Here is a 21,325-nt window from a genome sequence, read left to right as displayed (position 1 = left end):
CGAGGTTTGACACTTATAAACCAAACACCAATGGAAGATCATTTCAGAATTCCGTCCATGGATTTTCAGGACTTCCTAGTTCTGGGCTCCCTGTCTCGGAGAGGAGAGACACAGGAGTTGTGAAGTGAATCGTGGGCGATGTTCTAGGAGGTCTCACTGCTGCTCTGACGTAGGGGGTGGAGGTAGGCGCTCAGAAAAGACGCAGAAGCTGAAGTGTAGGCCTTGGGTAGACTCAAGAAAGGCCTTAAGTCCTGTGCCGTCACTGCCCAGTGTCCCACAGTGATGCGGCCATCAATGCTGGTGTCTCTCAGTTCAGGCCAGCTGCTGCTTTCTGGCATCAGATGGGGTGGGCAAGTAAGCTTGGAGGGCAGACTGTGCCTCCTGGAGCAGATCGTCTATCCAGAGCTGAGCTTCTCGGGCGGGATTCCACGGCCGCCCTGATCAGAACCACAGACTGAGTTCTACCCCAGACCTCACGGGTCCGATTTCTGTGAGGTCACTCTAAGCACATTAAATTTATAGAACCGGCAATCTAGAGGCACAATATCCTCTTGTTCTCTAGACTTCACTTCAGTTTCTTAAACAGTGGAGCCTTCCTCAGCTGCCCTTGGGGCACAGGCTAGCTCTCAGGTGGAAGGCGCCAAGTGCTAATGCAAACACAACCGAGAGAGAGAATAAAAGGAGAAGGGCTTCCAACAGAAGGTACAAAACCGGCCTTTCCTAGAGGTCTTTAAGAGACAAGTTGCTGTCCCCATCAGCATTTAGCATCAGTGCTCTCCTGGAATACAAAACTAGACTTCTAGAGAGCGATCATTCCCCCGATTCAGGCCCCAGGGGGCCAAGCAGCCTGTAAGAGAAACAGCCAGCTTAACCGTGCTCCTTTGCCTGCCTGACTCACTGCAACCACACCTCACCCCAAACAGGAAGTGGCCAGGTCTCTGCAGCCCCCAGACACGCCTTGGGTGACTTCACACAGCTCTCGGAGGTGGGCGGTCTCCTGTGTCCACTCACGACCATGTCGTCCTTCGTTTCCACCTCCAGTTAAGGTCATGTCAGCTCTTTATTCTGCACTCTTTACAGTTTTTTGAAATCTCAAAAAATTATCTAATAGGAGTATTAACATCAACTAGACTCTGCAGAGGGCAGTCAGCGTAGCAGACCATACCAAAACGTGCCGGCGCTCGCGTGTCACTCCTACTCCGCTAGCTCTGACATCACACTAAAGTAGGACACCATGCTCCAAACGGACACGGAAACAGGAACGGAGGAGTTTTGATAGTTAAGCGTGGAGGGGGGGTTAGAAGCCCGGCACCTGGGCTCTGCAGCTTATCAGTAAGGTACAGGCTAAAATGTACCCAGAAAACTCACGAGGTTCAACGTAAGGTAAGAGCCGGAAAACGTCTTCTTGAAAAAGGGGGCACCGTTCCCTAATGGATTCATCCTTTCTCAATCAGCTGCGCACACCCTTTGCCCTTATCTCCCTGGTGCTACAGAAAAACATGACAAGCAACAACTCAAATGACATGGTTTTCTGAAACGTTTTCAGAAAATGGCCCAAGCCAGAGTCAAAAGGTAACATCAAAAACTTTTATCTGGGAAATAAAAATTAAGATCTGAGGAAAAATAGAAAATCGGATTCCAAATAGGGGCATCTGGCTAGATGACAAGCTTGTCAAGGGCAAGGACCAGTTTTCTTCACTTTGCACGGCATCCCTGGTGGAGGGTGTCCGCTGGAGGCCGGGACACGCCCCAGTACTGCGCTCCACACGGACCAGGCACCTCACGGGTACAAAGCACAGCGAAATTAGAGCGGGTTTGTCTAAGCTCGCCAGCATGCCAAGTCTTTTATGAACCACCCGAAATTTACTCTCACACAGGCATTTTCTAGATGGAAGTACCTGATGAAACAGATTACTGCCAGTACTTTCTTTAGTCTGATCGTCTGCTACTTTAACAGAGCAGTCATTCCTTGAAACACAGCGGGGAACAAAACGGTTTAGAGTTTGTCTGGACGGTTTCCAGAGTCCGGCTGGGTATTACAGGCAAGCACAGAGTGGGGAGGGCGCTGAGGGGACCTGTGCTCGTCCCAGCCCAAGTGTGCAAGTGAACGCACCCTGCTCAGAGCTGACCCTGGGCTCGGACACTCCTCGTGGGACCTTGCACGGACAAACCACTGAGTCTACATCCTCAGATATAAAATGAGAGACTTGAACCACACGGTTTTTTCAGGTCTTTATAAAGGGACCCTAAACCTAAATATGAAAACAAACACGTGCCATCATTTAATACTCTTTGGATAATCTTAACCAACGTTAATTAGGCACATGAAAAAAATACAGAATACGAATACTGAAATAAGAAGCCAAAATAAGCTTTACTTATAAATGATTAGTGTATCTGCAACATCCCAAAGAAGCAATGAAAAATTTCATTTTTCAAAAAAGGCAATCCATTAAAATGCCTATGTAAAAACACTAACATTTAGAAGTATATGTGATTGGAAAAAAGCTCCTATCCACAAGATAAACAAGGAACCTAGTAATAAAAGGAATATATTTGCACGAACTTTATTTAAAAGAACTGACTCTCTAAGAGACCTAAAGCGTCACTAAATGGCACCCTTTCTCCTTTGGATGAAAAGGCTCCCACTTACAGACAGCAAGTCTTCCTAAATTCATCTCTTAACTCAATGCTCAACAAAATCCTCTTTCAACGTGATGGGACACCAAAATTCATCTGGAAAAATAAGCCTACGATAAAAAAAAAAAAACACCAATATCCCCTTCCCCAAAGAAGACAAATGAACTATGAGCCCCACTAGTGTGAATCCGTAACACTAGCCAGCACTTCACCACACGCGAGCACTTGGTTACTGTGAGGTAAGCACCCTGATTCTCGCATTTGCTCATCACAGTCCAAGCTATGATTGTCCCAATTTACAGAAACGAAGGCTTCCATAGAAAAGTAACTTATCTAAGGTCACAGAGCTCATAAATGATAGAGCCTTGGCAATAATCCACAGTCCACCAGACTGTGAGCTCAACAGAATAAAACAGAGAACCCAGAAAAAGATCAAACTACATAATGGAATTTAGTTTATGATTAAAATCAGTGGAACATAATTAAGGAGGTCCTTGGCTATCTGGATCCTTACATCAAAAAAATTCCAGGTAGATAAAAGATTTATTTATTTTAATGGTTATTTATTTTGAGAGAGAAAGAGAGAACCAGAGTGCATGAATGGGGGAGGGGCAAGGAGGAAGGGAGGAAGAGAACCCCAAGCAGGCTCCTCGCTGTCAGTGAGGGAGCCCAACACAGGGCTCCATCCCTAGAACCTGAGCCTATCTCACAAACCTGAGCGGAAATCAAGAGTCAGATGCTTAACCGACTGAGCCATGCAGGTGCCCCCCAGGGAGATAAAAGAAGAGGAGGAGGAGGAGGGGACAAAGAAGGGAGAGGAAACACGGAAGGGAGAAGCCATAAAAGCATTAGAAGAAAACACGGATAAAAAAGATTCATGATCTTGGAATGGAAACAACCTTACAAGCAAGATACAAAACTCAAAATCCATTTTAAAAAATTATACATTTGGCTGCATAAAAATGTAAACTTCTGATATAAAAACAACTATATTCAAAATAAAAAACAAACTACAAACTGTGACCTATGACAGAGAAAAATCTCCTTAAACTTCCAAAGAATTTCTAACTAGTAAGAAAAAGACCACAACCCAAAAGCAAGCGAAAGAAATACAATTGGGTCAGTCAATATATGAAAGTGTCAAGCCCATTCATAATAAAAGAACACAAATCAAAACCATGAAATACTATTTTTCATTAATCACCTTAGCAAAAACTAAATGATTAGGTAAAATCTGAGGTCAGTAAGAGTGTAGGTAGATGGAAGGCAATTAAATGACCTCTATCAAAATTTTAAATATTGAGTCACTAAACCAGAAATTCCCGTGCTAGGAATGAATTTGTTCTATTAACATAGTATACAAGGATGTTCACTGAAGCATTATTTGGAGTCTCAGTAAACTGAAAACCTAGAAGTCCAACAACAATATCTGGCTAAATAAATGTTAAACCCACCCATAGAATTAAATCTATAAAGTTGTTTTAAAAAAAAACCCCAAACCACCACATACCAAAATGAAACAGTCTAAGATACATGAAATGAAAAAGAGAAGATGCAGAATAACATTGGAAAAAGTCCATTTGCATTTTTAAAAAATGAAAAGGAGAAAAAAATATATATGCACAGAAAAATTCTGGGAAGCTATTCCAAAATACTAGTAATAGTGAGAGCCCTCTGAGAGTCCACATGGGAGGGAGGCAGGTAGAGAGGAGAGGGGCATTGTTTTGTTTACGATCTGAATTCTTCCCCAGCCACATTTAACTCTGACAGCTCTTTTTTGAATGAATTCAACAAAAGAGCATCTCAACTAAGACACACTGAACAATAAAGACACAAACTGCAAGGCAGGTTTTTTTGTTGGTTTTTTTTTTTTTTCAAACATTTACTGAACACAAACACCATTTATTTCCCTTTTACACAGCAATATTGTTAGTTTCAAATTAGCTGGGCTATTTGGACTGTCAATTGCCACGAAATTAAAAATGATTCTACATGTCAAACTCAAACAGAAAATGTCATGCAATATAATCACTAACAGACCTCTGGTGCAGTCAGCAAGTTTACTATGTTTATTAAAGTCACGTAAATGGTTTGACAAAAGTGCGCAAGAGAATGACATCACTGGTTTGTTACAAATCACAGTGAATCACTAGAATACAACAATGTAGCTCCTCTACACGGAGGATTACAGGACGGGGCAGATTATTTATTATAAAGGATCGGATCTTCTCAACAAATTAGGCCATTCAGATTTTACTCCCCAACTATGTACCTCTGAAAAGATTGGTTAGCAAAGCTGAGGGGTTTTCCTCCTCTTTTCTCCTCTACCAATTGCTAAGAAGCCACAACAAAAAAAGCCATGCGCAAATTTTACAACACCTGATAAAAAACAGTTACAAAACCTTGTTTGCTTCATCACTGGGCAAAGCTTGCATCTTTGCTCCTTCATTTTGCTGATATTAGGCCACTCATCACATGACTCACCCCTAAATGAAAAGCTGTTAATAATTTAGCAATACTCACCCCTGTATACACATCAAGATACACTCCCCATAACCATCAAGTCAATGTCCCTTCCCTGCACATTAACACAAACGAACACACCACAAACCTAGGACTAGAGACCACATTTACTTTACAGTTTTAAAAATTAATGTATCTACCATCACTATCAGTGTATTTATTTCAGATCCCATATTTGGGAGAGAGGATGCTGTACGTACAACCCAGCCCACACAAAGACCTGGGCAAGTCTGCCAGACACGGATGAGCAAACCCTGCACCATGCCATACGTAACTAGGAGCTTTCTACCTTCCAGAGAGGGTATCCAGAGCAGAGCTGTGCATTTGCAGAGTGGAGACACACGCCACTTAACATCTTACGGACTGGTAACTTTCCATAGAGCGAAAGGCAGAGTTTTGTTTTCTTCAATCCATCTCAATGTTACAACATAGTCAGTGAGGAAAGCAGGAGTCAGCTGTACACAGATACTTCTGGCTAGACTAAAAAAGGAACAGTTAAGGTTTCTACAGAACATCTACCATAAAAACAAAGTCCTTTCTACTTTTATCCATCTACTCGCTAGTTCAATCACTGGCTGCTTCTATACCCAGCACACTGTAATCCAAGGGCCAGCAACTCCCTCCTCACCCTGCCCCATTCCCAAAAAGAAAAGTTTCTGCACGAATAATCCAAAATGGTCTCATCTGTAAAGTAGCTGCCTCAACTGCAGTGGAGACTGGGGACAGGGTGTTCTTCCCTCAGGATCATAATGTTAAAAAACACACGTCCAATACAGACTTGATACTTAGGGAGCTGCGGCCCCCAAATTGTTTGTTACTTCAAACAGCGCTATCATACCTCTCTAGGTTTCCCCTAATTATCAGTTATTAATCGACTATTAGTACACGGAAACAAAACCATTCCCAGAAACAAGCAAGAGCAAAGCTTGCATTTTGGTTTGTCTGTCTGAAATTCCCACAGCAAAGAGCCTTAAGGCGGTGGGACCGTGGCCTGCCGGGGCGGTCCGGGGTAGACTGAGAAGAGCCACGCTGTGTCTGAGCTCTCACATCAAACCTTCCCCCTTCTTTACAGGTGAGGGGGTGGGTCTGCTGCCCCGTTCCTGGAGTTGAACAGTGACCTAAATTCAAGGGTTCCATGTCACCAATTCCTAAATAAAAGCGTAATACCCACCTAAATTCACCCGGCTTGCCTAGGTATTCATCCTCCTGGGCCTCCCGTTCAACCAAATTTATAGGACAGTTACTGAGCAAGACAAAGAAGTTTTGACTGAATTTGTACTATTATCAAGGAAGCCTTACAATCTGAAGCCTACTTCCACCAATAATAAACAGAAAGTGACAAAAGTGGCTGGAAAATGGAGACAGCCTAGAGTTCTCATGAGCTAAGAGACAGAACTATGACCTTTCTTACCGATTCATTTTCCTAAAAAAATAATAATAATAATTTTTTTAAACACACACAAAATTTAAGCTTGGGAAGGATTTGGCTAAATGTATTTAAAATAACTCTTACCAAAAACAAATAAAACAGGCATGTAGATCACTTGTTTCAAGAATGGCTTTATACAGAGGTTTCACAATACATATTTGGATTTATTTTACAAGACAGAATTAGATCCTCAGCCGCCGAGTACACGATGCACTGCGACACCACAGTAGGAACGTGCGTTACCATTAGCAGCGCTCACAGGTCACCCCGCGGTCTTCCTGCTCTCCTACCGTCAGCACTGCGCTCAGCAGCCGCGCTCTACCAGGCATCCCTTCCCCAAAGCACGGTCATTACATTTTGACGTCTGAATACGTACATACAATCATTATCCTCATTTCATGAATACGTAATATCTAAAATAGAGTGCTGGTCCTGGGAGCCAAAGGGATGAAATGGTTTTTAAAACATGCAACATTAGCTGGTCGTGTAAGTTTTGGTGTTTAAAAATCATACACATTAATGATGGAACCACCTGCACACCAAGTATCAGAGCCCTTCTTCGGACCCGAGCCTTGATGTCTAAAACACGGGGTCTGCTCTAAGCTGTGGGAGAGGTGTGCTTCACTCACCTTGGGGACGTGCGTTTTCTCTTTCAGGCCATGAGAGTTGCCAAGAGCAAGGTACAGTATTGACTCGCACGGGAAGGATCAAGGCCAATAATTTTCGAATTAGGGTTCATTCAAATGTCTCCCTTTAAACCATCCTAAAAACCCTCCTTGTAGAGACCTCAGGTTAGGAAAACAGAAATATATTACCATGACAGAATTTGCCATCAAAGAGTTCCTTGCTGAAGCGAGAGGAACATGAAGTGTAATGACAGTGGCCATGAAAGGATCTTGCATCCTTAGGGGAAAAAGTTTTCAAGGTTCCCACCTTCCAATCCCTCCCACCCTTCCAACTATTTCACTTTGTGGGGGGTCTACTTTATTTAAGGCCCTAGGTGCTAATTTTGGCTTGGTCATTATGTTTTACACTGTTCCAACGGCAACCTTCTCTTTTACTTCACAGAACAATATGCATACGTAAAATGCTCGTTGAAACCATACCGGTTTGGGGTTTGTGTTTTTTGAGTTTACAGCTGATGTGACTATATCATCATGTTTTTCATTAAAGAGAAAAAAGCTGCAGGCCTTCACTTACAGTACCATGCACGAGGAGGAGCTAAGGCATTCGTTTGGCACTAGAGAGAAAATACAGATATAGCTCATTTTACTTTATCGTTTTTAACATCAATAGAAATAGGTGTAGCCCCTTTACTTGAATTTCTGTGATGCTTAAAAGATAATCACAGAATATACTCTTTCAGTCTGGCAGTTCAAATGCTGCCATCAAAACAAAAGGAAACAGAACAAAACCAAACAAAAACACCTCCGCACAGCCGGTCAGAGTCAGTGACATTCTACGGTTGAACTTTCAGCTCTCAGACAGAAATGCCGTCCACACAGCGCTGCAAATTATTTTTATCATCAAAAACATCTCATTTCCTATACCACACTAGTGATTTTTCTACGAGTTATAAGGGACAAAGTAGACAGTGAAAAAATTGCAAACATCCTCGTCCCTTTTCATCCATCATAACGTATGTGCCTTACTCGAGGGCACAAACAGTGCCTTCTGGAAAAGTAGTTTCCACGTTTTAAAAGAGACCACACAGGAGGAAAGGGAGAGTGGGACAGAAGTAGAATGTAGAACTATATTATGACAATTTGTTTCATAAGAAAACACAGTACTCATAATTTTTACATGTCTGTGAGCTGAGTTCAAATGCAGACTGCTGCAATTTAGAGAAGTTACATGAAAACAGAGACCAGAGTTTTAGAGTTTAAGCCTAACAGCAAATGGTCCATCCATATCCTCTGAAAAATTGCTTTAAGACTGTGACCACCCAGAATAATGTAATAATTTCAATGGATTTAACTTCAGAAATTTATGACTACTAAGAGATTAGCACATTTCCAGATTAATCCGCAGCTGTATTTTTTTGAAATCCTCCCGAAATTACGATGTGCGGTATCACTCCACATAAATATTGGAAGAATGAAAACCACCTGCAACAGGTTGGCACATACAGACCCCCTGGGTGTCCCGGGACTTTTAATGGTCCTTTTCAGTTGTTTTTCTTCATGAAATCCTCAAAACTGCTGCAAGGATAACATGCTGACACAGACTTAACAGAAATACTTTTGTAGGCAGTTTTTAAAACATCCACTTCAAATCATAAACGTCCCTTGTTACATAACAAAATATCGTATATTCATTCCTTTAAAAACAATACAAATGTCGAATCATTATGTTATACACCTGAAACGAATATAATGTATCTCAATTATACTTCAATTAAGAAAGAAAAGAAAGAAAGAAGAAAATGAAGGAAGGACAGAAAGGTTAAGTGACCAATACCCAGAAACCTTACAGGTTACACCTAAACAACGTGGCTTTGTTTAAAGTGTATTTGAGATCAATTACCATCATGAGGCAAAAAGACCAAAGACAGAACTAAGGAAGGATGGGCAGGGAGGAAGGGTAGTGGAAAGGAAAGTAGAATTTATGAACACATAATTCTATTGTCTGTGATTAAAATCCTTTACTTTTTAGCACCACATTAAACGATTTTACATATCCAGTCACTTAATGAAATCCAACAAACTCTTCAAGAGTTCTGGGGATCTGGTCTTGGTAGTTAATGTCATTAGCCCGAACTGCTCGGGCAGCCAGGCACTTGAGACTCATCTTCATTTGAGTTTTAAGTAGTATCTCAGATACCCCAGTTGTACTTTTGTCTAGCGGAGTCTTATTCTGTTTATTGGTCATGTCAGTGTGAGCGCCAGCTTCAACCAGGCTAATGATGATAGAGTGCAAGGTTAAAAAATCGCTGATGGGCCTGTTGTACTGAACGATAATGTGGAGGGCACTGTTCCCCTCATTGTCTACTGCGTTCACCTCCGCACCGCAGTCCAGCAGGAGCTTGGTGACGAGTGCATTAGGAAAGCTGCAGACGTCATTGGTGTGGAAATCATCAACCGGGGTGTTCGAGTTGACCGCTAGATGCAACAGGGTGAAACCTTCCCGAGTTCTGGGGTCAAGGTGAATCAGGTTGTAGATCTGCTTGTTAATTTTGCACTGATCTTCTTCACTGCACTGTGTTTTGGTAGAGATGCACACTAAATACAGAAAGGTGTAGAGATTACATTCATAATTGTCCATAGCGCTGTGGACATCAGCATCTGGGATATTTTTTACTCTGTTCATACTCTGTTCTATCTCCAAAACACTGCACCTCAAAACACATTCTATGTCTGGGGCCTTCACCGTTTCATTCAAATGTATCATCTGTGAGAAGACCTGAGCGAAGCGAAGAAGATCCTTGTGGGTATTCCTGTTGCCTTTCTGTCTCAGGTGCAGGGCGTGCAGCCACAACTTGATACACTGTTCGAATTCCATGTTATCCGCATAAACGGCTCCCCTGTAAATGATGGGATGGGAAACATCAATGTTGTCAGCACCTAAAATCCGTTCCCGAACTATCAGGCCCTCCATATGAAGAGCATCTCTGTCTTGCCGAATGGATTCCAGCTCCTGAGGGTTTCTACATTCAGTTCTGTTCCCGTAAGCATGGATTGGTGGGAGAACCTCTTTCTCCAGAATGTTGTCACCATCTTGAAACCTCTCCAGCATGGCTAAATATAAATAGTGGTACGTCTTCATGATGTCGTAGTTCTCGCGGTCATTCGCGAAGGAGGCACCCAGGAGTTCCAAAGCCTCGATCCGACTCCTCCGGTCGCAGTCCGCATGGGAGAGCAGCAGCTCGACGACGTCGGCCTTACAGCTTTCGGCAGCTACTTTCAACGGCGTCATCCCATGGCCGTTCACCACGATCGCAGCACGCCATTTTATCAGCTCTTTCACAATATCTATGTGGCCGGCCTCGGCTGCGAAGTGCAGTGCCGTGGCTCCGCAGTGTGCTTTGGCGTTGGGATCGGCACGTTGTTCTAAAAGGTATCGGACCACGTCAGTGTGTCCCTTGTATGCTGCGATCATCAGGCAGGTGTTGTCGTATTTGTTGGCAATGCTGATGTTGGCATTATTTTCAACCAAGTACTTGACGATGTCCAGTCGGCCATCAAAGCACGCTGCCCGCAGCGGGGTCGAGTTGGTTACTGTGGTGTGGTTCACGTTGGCTCCATGGCTGACTAGAAGTTTAACAACTTCAAAATGTCCGGCTCCCGCTGCACACCAAAGAGCGGTGGCTCCATCAATGACATACCTGTTCATGACAAGAACAAACCGTCAGAAAATGGAGGCCACATGCCCTAACAGAAGTTTCGAGAATGTATTCACTTGCACCGCCAAAAGCTCAATCTACGGAATGTTAATAAAACATGTTTGTGTGAAAATAAAATCAGGTAAGTGAAGTCAAGCACGTTGCCTTCTGCCTTGTATAAGCTCAATAAATGTCAGCCATTACTGTTATTACTAAAGTATGTAGCCCTAAAAAGAAAAATCACCAATTTTTTACTAGTAAAAGTAAGTACATTTCAGAAACACGGAGGAAATGTACGGAGGCTTGTAATGTTTTTACTACCCAATTGATACACTGCCTCTTAAGAAAAAGCACGTTCCTCCTTCCCATGATCCCCCAGGACCACAGTTTCTCTCGATACGTCAGTAAGAACACTACCCTAATCCCTACATTAATGTCATGTTAGAAAACTGTGTTAGGAAAACAAGGATTTACGCCGATCATTTTTTCCTAAGATTATCTAAGCTAATCAAATATTATACTTCTACCAGAGCAATGAGAATGAAAAATATTCCCGCTCTAAACAATATGGAAGGATCACATAAACATAACGCTGAGCAAAAGTCGACCAAACATAGTACATATATTACTACATGTATATACCAATGTGTGGTGTTAGAAGTCAGAAGGATACGATTTACTTTTAAGGGGAGTATAGAGTGGGAGGAAGCACAAAAGAAACTTTATTAAACAAATATGTCCACTTTCTGAAAGAAACATTTTCAACTAGTGCATTTCTCTCCATCTGTTATACTCCAATTTAAAAGTCTCTGGGGTGCCTGGGTGGCTCAGTGGGTTAACCGGTCAACTTCACTTCAGGTTCGTGCGTGGGTTCAAGCCCCAGATAGGGCTCTGTGCTGGCAACTGAGCCTGGAGCCTGCTTTAGGTTCTGTGTTTCCCTCTCTCTCTGCCCCTCCCCTGCTTGTGCTCTCTCTCTTTCAAAACTAAATAAATATTTAGATAGATAGATAGACAGAGAGATGTCTCAAGGGGGGCCTGGGTAGCTCAGTTGGTTAAGTGTCCAACTCGATTTCAGCTCAGGGTGTGATCTCACAGTTCATGGGCTAGAGCCCCAAGTCTGCCTCCACACTGAGCACGGAGCCTGCTTAAGATTCTCTCCCTCCCACTCCCCTCCCCTGCTTGTGCACCTGTGCATGGACATACAAGCTCCCTCAAAAAAAATTTTTTTATGTAAAAAATTTAAAATATGTATGTATATACGTCTGTATATTAGGGGTTTATGTACGTTCCTCAACTAAACCACTGGGGGAAAATATTAACAGCAGGGAACAATTAGAATTTTTGTGAAAACAAGAGGGCAGCTTCCCTGACCTTCGGTCTGTGTTTGCACTTTTTGGCTTCGTAGTGACTACTTACTTACTGTCTGATATACACTAGGTTCACTACTTATATAAAATCAGACTTGCAAGGAGGCCAATCTTGCCTGTCTTTTTACCTGTAATTTTTCCCCAATCTCAATTTCTCAATTTTTTTCCCATTACTGAGCATCAGACCTAAAATGTAGATTTTTGCTGCAGATATTTGATCTACTGGGCTTAAACCACTAAAATAAGTATACTTGGAAGTGTTAAGGGAAAAGGTCAAACAAAACCAATATTTACTAGAACAATTAAGTATCTATATCAAAAACCTCACTGCTGAGCTCATTATACAACCTTATGTTATAACACAGGTCAAATTACATCACCCATGAGATGAAAGAGTATAATTCCTCTAGTATAATATAAACATCATAGTTTAACTCCAATTAACAACACCCCCAAAACACCATCGGTGTTTTCTGCTGAAAAGATCCACTTTATAATAATTCAAGCAGTTACTGCTTCAGTTTCACATAATGACACAAAATGACACAAAAGTCTTCTCACTAATAAGGACCTATGGGAAAGGGTGTATGACTGACTGGGAAGAGGCGGAAGGCTCTGGAAATGTCCTGTACCTTGACCTGGCTAGGGGCCACCTGAGTGGATATTTAGGGAAAAACTCACTGAAGTGCACCCTTAAGATCTGTGAATTTTACTGTATGGAAGACAACCCTCGTAAAAGAAAAAACCAGTTTTCTGAAGTTTCTTTTTTTTTAATTTTACTTTTTGTAAATGTCATTTGTTAATTGATTTTTTTAAAACTAAAGTAGAAGTCCAAAAGAGGAGACATTACATCAGTGATAGTTTTAATGGTCGCCAACTGTACCTTCTGCAAACAATTCAGATTAATTAAAATTCATTAACATTTTTATTGTTATGGTTATACAAAGTTCAAAAAATTTTTCTTCCACTTCAAAAAAAATCATTTATAAGAGCATCAGAAGATATCAGTACCTAGCAATAAATCTAATGAAAAATGCATTAGACCTCTACACTGAAAACTACAAAATATTCCTGAGATAAATTAGAGACCTAAATAAATGGAGAAACATCCCATGGTCATAGTTAGAAAATTCAATAGTGTTAAGATGTTAATTCTCTGCCAAAATGATCTATAGTCAATGCAATCCAATCAAAATCCCAGCAGGGGTGAGAGGGTGAGAGGGTGAGAGGGTGAGAGGGTGAGAGGGTGAGAGAGAGCGAGAGAGCGAGAGAGAGAGAGAGTGTGTGCACATGCCTGCATAGCCACACAGGTAGACATTGACAAGTTAATTCTAAAAGGAATACAGAAATGTAATAATGGGCCTCGAACGACCAAGATGATCTTGAAAGAAAAAAAAACAGGTTGAAGGGCAACCACACTAATTAAGATAATGTGTCACTGGCACAAGGATAGACAAGTATATAGAACAAAAAAAAAACCCTCCAAGAACAGATTCACATACATAGTCTCTTTATTTTATTTTATTTTTTGTGAGAGAGCATGCACAAGCAGGGGAGAAGGAGAGGAAGAGAGACAGAGAAAGAATTTCCAGCAGTTCCATGCTGAGCGGAGCTCAATCCCATGACCCTGGGATCATGACCCCAGCCGAAATCCAGAGTCACATGTTCAACTGACTGAGGCACCCAGGTGCCCCAGTCTCTTGATTTATGACAAAAGCTCCATTGAAAATCAGGTAGAAAATACGGTCTTTTTAACAAAAAAAAAAAAAAATGTTCCTACAGCAACTAGGTATCCGTATGGGAAAAAAGTAACCTTGACTTTTACCTCACACTATGCATAAAAATTAGAGAAGTGGCGTACATCTATATGAAAAGCAAAACAATAAAAGCTTCTAAAAAAAAAAAGTAGACCGTCTTAATGACCTTGAGGTTAATGATCAGTTCTTAAACAGAATGCAGATAAAGCACTAATCATAGAAAAAAAAGGGATTTATTTGACTTCATTAAAATGAAGAACTTCAATTCATCAAAAGATATTGTGAAGAAACTGAATATGCAATCCACTCCCTGGGAGAAGATATTTGCCTTAAATGTATTTGACAAATCAATAAGGAAAAGGCAAACAACTCAACTAAAAAATTGGTGGAAAGACTAAAGGAGTACGCATCACAAAAGAAGATAGTCAAGTGACCAATAAACATAGGAAAAGATGTTCAAGATAATTACTCAGGAGGGAAATGCAAATTAAAACCAGGAGTTACCAATACACAGCCACCAGAATGGCAAAATAAAATTAGTAAGACTGACATGATAGTACTAAGTGTTGGCCAGGATGGGAAGCAACTCAAACTCTCATTGTTGGTAGGAATGTACTGTTTTCAGCCACTTTGGAAAGACTGTTTAGCAACACACCATCCCCATGACCCAGAAATTCTACTCCTTGGCACATACTGAAGAAAAATCAACATGAATATCCACCAGTGAAGATATGCACATAAAAATGGGCATAGCAGCTTTATTTGTAGAAGTCAAACACTGGAAACACCTACAATTACCTGTGTGCAGGATAAATAAGCTGCCTTAGAGTCATACAATGGAATACTACAGAGCATAAAAAAAAAACCCTACTGATACATGCAAATACACCGACGAGTCTCATAGACAGATGATGTAATAAGCAAAAAAAGAGAGAGATGAGTATACTCTAGGATTCCCTTTATAGGAAGCTCAAGTATGGGCAAAACTAACATCCGGTGCCAGGAGTCAGAATAATCTTTACTTCTGGGAAGGGAAAGGAGAGGAACTGATGGAGAAAGGGCACCAGGGAACTGAGTGATAAAAATGTCCTGCATACTGATCTAGAAGGCGTTTGCATGGATGTAAACATATTAAAAATTTATTACATTGTATATTTAAAAACAATTTTTTTTTTTTTTTTACTTTTTAAGTTTATTCATTCATTTTGAGAAAGAGAGCAAGCAGGGGAGGAGCAGAGAAGAGAGGAAGAGAGAGAATCCCAAGCTGGCTCCTCACTGACAACACACAGCCCAATGGCGAGCTTTAACTGACGGAACCACGGGACCGTGACCACGGGACCGTGACCTGACCACGGAGGGAGTCAGATGCTTAACTGACTGAGCCATCAGGTGCCCCTGTACACTTAACATTTATGTACCTTACTAAATGTTTTACCTTAACTAAAAATATGCATAATTAAAAACAAAAATGACACACAATTAAAGAAAAATAGTTTAAAATAAATATTTTCGATGTGCCAAGCACTCACTGTATTAAGTACTCAACATGCAATGTATCTCTTTTAATCCCCAGGATGCCCTCCTCCCAATAACCCTACAAGATCAATATTATCATCATGCTTATTTTACAGATATATAACCAAAAGGTTTACATGAGATTGAAACACAAAAGTACTCTAGAAAGCTAAAAAATGCATCCAATGTAAGGAAACATAATACATGTCATTGTTCAACAACTTAATTTTAGACAGCATTTTAAACTGATTGTCAGACTATCAAAAATTAATACATAGTTAATATAGAGTTACATTTGCATAGTTCAATGTTTCCTTGCACTTTTTTTTTTAAGTGTTTATTTTTGAAAGAGATAGAGACAGAGTGCAGGTGGGAGAGGGCAGAGAGGAGAGATAGGCAGACAGACACACACAGAATCTGAAGACGCTCCAGGCTGTCAGCACAGAGCCCGACACGGGGCTCAAACTCACAAATGATGAGATCATGACCTGAGCTGAAGTCGGATACTTATCTGACTGAGCTACCCATGTGCTCCAGTTTCCTTGCACTTTAAACATATAAGATTATTATATGCTGGGAACATGAACCTAAACCATGTGAAACTCAAAAATTGTACATTAAAATAGGCATTCACATACATTAACTCACAATAACCATACAAGACATGTAAGACCCCCATTTTAAGGATGAAAAAAAGAGACAAAGTGATTAAAATATTTTTCTCATCCAAAAATTTCCCAGAATTAATGATATAAGAGTAAAAATTAAATGATAAGCATATACTTCGTTTGTTTTTTTTATAATAGTTTAATACTTTTTATGGTATAGCCTAATCATTTATATTTTTCCATATAATGATGTGACAGGAGCCTCACAAAAGTTTCAATTATCTATTTTTATTGAGACAATTAAAATTTTTAGTTTAGGACAGGGGCACCTGGGTGGCTCAGTCAGTTTGAGAACCCAACTCTTGATTTTGGCTCAGGTCATGGGATCAAAGCCCCATGTTGAGCTCCTTGCTGAGTATGGCATCTGCTAGAGATTCTCTTTCTCTCCCTCTGCATCTCTCCCCCACTCACTCTCTCTCTCTCTCTCTCTCTCTCTCTCTCTCTAAACTAAATCTTAAAAAAAAATTTATTAGGTAAATAAATAGTTTAGGACAAAAATATTCACTGCAGAATGTATTAGAAAATGACTAGTCCTTCAGAAACATTAGCCTTAGTAAATGTTGAATTTCTGTATCTAAACAAAAAAATTAAATAGATTAAAGGGAATTATAAGCCTAAAATCTATGACATTCCTTTGTCCATAAACTTCAGCTGCAATTATGAGCACAGACTGCCTCAAAACGACATACCAAACACATTTATTACAGAAAATAAAAATATAATAAGATTAATGCAATATGTACTTAGTCCATATGGGAGAAGCACTATAAAACAATGATCTTTCTAGACTCCGTCCAAATTGCAATGCAAGCTCTCTATTATGTATTTTACTTTAAAAATCAAGAAACTGGGGCACCTGGCTGGCTCAGTCAGCAGAGAGTGTGACTCTTGATCTTGGGGTTGTAAACTCAAGCCCCACGTTGGGGGTAGAGATTATATAAAAAATAAAATAAAATAAAATTAAGTAAGTAAATAAATAAATAACAAGAAACTATAATCTGACATTCACATTTTTCAATAAAATGTACACATCAGAGGACAGAAACATTTCACAATAAAAGATAACATTTCTGGTCACAAAACTAAGCTGAACTATTTCCGGGTTCAATGTGAAATAAAAATGTCTGGTTTAAGTATTTGAAATGGAAATAAAAGTTCACTAAATGTAAATGATCAATACTTTATTTTAACCAAAGTCCTTAAAATAATTTAGTAGATCAAATGGAATTTCTTAAAACATATACTCCCCAGCAATGACTTTTAAATGAAGTCAAATGATGATGTGCCCTCAAGCCTGTCCTCTACCAGGACATTAAAAGTACTCACACTAGCACTGACTTTAAAAGAGAACTCACAAAAAGGCTGAGAATTCCCAGAGGTTCTGTTCTCCTTCCCATTCATGTCAGCAAACCTCTTTTAGGACAAGGGCCCCCACAAACTCTGGCCCGGAGCAGTCAGGCTCTAGGAACTCAGGCCAGCCCAATATTCCATGGTCACACGACACCTCCCCTCTGTTCTGTCCCATTTCTGTAACATTCTTAACAATTTCCCATTCTCCAAATAAAGGATCTTTCATTTCCACTCAAGTAATTTTTCTTGCCTCCTTGCCTGTCAGTTTCAGTCTTCACATATTAAGCCATAAGTAAAATAATCTCAAATGTTACTCCTAAAAATATGAACAAGGGCTCAGATTTCACCGTGGGGCTTGATCTAGGTAGGTAGTCCCTTCCTCCTTGAGACTTTATTATGAGTCCACTTTAGTTTCCTAAGGTATAATTGGAAATTTAGGCAGAACATAGACTTTTAAAAAATGTTTAAGAAGATATTTAATGTCTCTCTCTCTCTGTCTCTCTCTCTCTCACAAACACACACAAAACATACTATATCAAACCCATAATGATACAGATAACGGTTGCTTAGAATGAAGATAAGAAGTGAAACTTTAAAACCAAATCAAGCAAATAACAGGATAATGAACAATCTGACAAAAAAACTATGACTTAAACTAGGAAACACTGATCTACTTCAGCACGCAGGGAGAACCCGGGAGTCCCCAGCTGGCCACGGCTCTCAAGTGCCAATGGCACCTAAGGGGGATTTAGCGAAGTACCTCTCAAAGAGCCAGCCCCCCAGGGATGAGTAAGCTTCATATTGTTAACACAGCATTCAGGCCATTTTCACAATGTCTGGAATGCGTGCAAAGTAAAATCATGACATTTGCAAAGAACACTCTTTTTTATCTAGTTCTGAAATGTCAAAATGACTGGAATAAACTGCAAAACCTCACAGAGTGAGAGTGGTAGGAGTGGGCAAGAAGGTGGCCATGAACTTCAGTGCTCCCTTGTTAGTTCACTGGTAAGCTCCTCAAAAGTGGAAACCTTGTATTTTTTCTGTATCCTCCACAGAAAATGTAACAAATAGGGCTCGGCCCACTGCAAGCATTTAATAAATTCTCAACTACCTTTACATAGTGGCCAATAAATTCATAACTGTAACAATCCACACACCAAAAAGAGAGACTGAAGAACAGAAAGAAACTGTAACAATCCACACACCAAAAAGACAAGACTGAAGAACAGAAAGAATGCTCTGACAAAATCTCAAACGATAGAACGATTCGCAACTACAGTCTCACCAATCCAACTCACTATTTCCCCACAAGGGTCATCAAAATCTGGCCTCCACCACTCTCCAGTCTCCCACAATCTCTTCTCAATTTCCCCGACTTGAACCCCTTCCTACAACCACGCTGAAACACTGGTCACTGCAAGTTCACCATGCTGTTGCCTCTCTTCTTCACTTCCTTTAAGACCCAACTCAAACATCACCTCACCCAGGAAGCCTTCCCTGATTCCCCCAGGCAAAGCTGAGCACTCCCTCTTCCTGTACTCCCTTAGGAGTCCAAAAGACTTCTAAAACTATAAGTGCAATTATTCATTTATGTATCTATTTCTGTCTCCTCCGCTAGACTGTCTTCCTTCACAGTGGTACAGTGATGTTATTCACCTCTGCATACCCAATCCCTACCACGGAGCCTGGCACACAGTAGGAGTTCAGTAAGAGTCTGCCTCCTAAACTCTTCCATTTCACTGCCTGGTGGAGAAGACCAGGAAAGACAAACCACTATACAGGCTCAATCCTATATTTCTAGTCATTTCAAGTTCTTTTGATTCCATCTCAAAAAGCTTTCTCTTTGATAGGTAAGGAAGACAGCAAGAAGCAAAGCCTTTCCAGATACTTTAGGAAACTATTTTTTCTCACCACTATTCTCCCGTCTTCGGAACAGGTCCCAGCAAGCTCGTTAGCTGCAGTGTTCCCAGTAGATGTTATATCTCAAAGGATGCATGTACCTATATGAGTGCAATGGTGCTGGAAGTTCCGGGGTCATTCTGTGTCACTTTTCTGGGTGCAGGAAAGGCTGTACGAATGCAGGGAGTTGCAGAAAGGATACAGAAGCCAGGAAGGGAAAGCAAACACTAATCAAGTTGCCATCTTTAATCAACAGGAAAAAGAGCATCTTCTTAATGTCTAGGGAGGTGGCACCAGAGATTAACCACCATTATCGGTTCATTAAACTGTAATACTCTAAATAATTCTTTCTTCTCATCTAAAACAGAAAAAGAAACTTTACGTAAAAAAGAATCAACCAAAATTCTACAATGCCCTAGTCATCATCAAGAAGTGCTTTTTCAATATGATTTTAACCAAGCAGTTTTCAAGCACAGAAACTAAAGGCACATATCTTTATGCTTGGGCCACATCCACCGCAAAAAGGAAAAAAAATAATAATAAATGCTAGAAGAGCTTACATAGTGACACAACAGTGAACCAAAACAAATGCAATCAATGAAGTTTGTAATCTGTAAGACACTTTGTAATCATCCAGCACAGCAGGCGCTGTCAAACCTGACAATTTTGTGCTAAATAGTATCACACCCGAAAGCTAAGTACAATTAGACCTAGACTTTAACTCCCCATCTCAAAGAACAGCAAACTATCAAGTTTCCTCCAATATCACAAGATAACGTGTATTAGCAATAGCATCATCTGCTGTACCAGGACCAGTGCCATTTTTGCAGCCAACATCTCTCTCTCCGCGGAGCAATGTGGAAGGGTCAGCAACGTGTCTTGGGATGTCTGGCTGCCTGACGACCCTCCTGAAGCTGGAGTTCTAGGAGCTTATTTTGACATGAAGACCCCCAGCAACCCGCCTGAAGGGACCACCCCTTGAAGGAGTAAAAGTGGGGTGACCAAATACTCGTCAAACCGAAGTCTTCTATGTTAATTGCTGACCGCGTTAATTTCTGCTCTCGGCTCCGACCCCCACCATCGATAAAGGTAAACCTGGAAAGGTGAACCTCCTCCACACGACTTGCTCCCAGGCTCTCTAGTGGAGAAGAATACCAGTTAGATATGAAAGCAGAGGTGTGGCTATTTACGCACAGAGGGAATGAGGGGTAGGGGCCGACGAGGATGAGCAGCAACATACGGGATGAAGTCTCAGCCCCGGGAGATGAAGCGGTCAGGGATGCGGTCAGGGATGCGGCAGGAGGATGCCCAGAAAGGAAGCAGTGATGCCTCTGGGAAGAGAGAGGGAAGGAGGGGGGGAGGCCCCTCTCGGAGCGCTTGGAGAGGGGCTGGGATGTACCTACCCGTCGAAGCGGACGGTGCCCGTCTGCTGAGTCTGCACGCGGTAATGTTCTAAGAGCAGGCGCACCACCTTGGCGTGCCCATTGCGGGCCGCGATGATGAGGGGCGTGGAGCGCTGCCCTCCCTGCTGGCTGACATAGCCCAGCAGATAGCGGATGTCGCTTTCAGACCGGTTGAGAAGCAAGGCGGCCAGGGTCAGCACCTTGCCCTCGCTGGCCGCCTTGTACACATAGCCAGCCAGGCCCTCCATGGCCGCCGCCAACTCCAACACCCGTTTGGTCGCCACCGCTGCTGCTGCCTGGCGCCCCCGGAGGCCGCGTTCGCCAGCGCTTCAAACCCGGGCCCTCACAGCCCATTCAACAGGGCGCCGTCGCCGCCGCCGCGCCCAGGCAGCAGCGCGGCCCGGGGAGGGCGGAGACGCGGAGGTGGCCGAGTGCCGCAGGGGGCACGTCCGC

General features: G+C 41.6%; 1 protein-coding gene across 1 annotated transcript; it reads right to left on the bottom strand.

Moving 5' to 3' along the window:
• Window positions 1-6,628: 6,628 nt before the first annotated feature.
• On the bottom strand, window positions 6,629-21,319 carry FEM1B (fem-1 homolog B). Its single transcript, XM_029951269.1, has 2 exons — window positions 20,873-21,319; window positions 6,629-10,916 (listed from the first exon to the last, which is right to left on the bottom strand). Exons 1-2 carry the CDS (start codon window positions 21,118-21,120, stop codon window positions 9,281-9,283), a joined length of 1,884 nt encoding a protein of 627 aa, XP_029807129.1. The 5' UTR covers window positions 21,121-21,319; the 3' UTR covers window positions 6,629-9,280.
• Between the last annotated feature and the right edge of the window lie 6 nt (window positions 21,320-21,325).

The sequence above is a fragment of the Suricata suricatta genome, chromosome 9 (assembly GCF_006229205.1).
Source record: "Suricata suricatta isolate VVHF042 chromosome 9, meerkat_22Aug2017_6uvM2_HiC, whole genome shotgun sequence".
Lineage (NCBI taxonomy): Eukaryota > Metazoa > Chordata > Mammalia > Carnivora > Herpestidae > Suricata > Suricata suricatta.
This window is presented reverse-complemented; position numbering and strand designations above follow the sequence as displayed.

Excerpts from the sequence above, each read along its gene's own strand:
- FEM1B (XM_029951269.1), bottom strand. The coding sequence starts at position 21,120 with ATGGAGGGCCTGGCTGGCTATGTGTACAAGGCGGCCAGCGAGGGCAAG. Across the intron at positions 10,917-20,872 it reads GGCACCGTCCGCTTCGACGG|GTATGTCATTGATGGAGCCA; the intron begins GTAGGTACATCC and ends TGTCATGAACAG.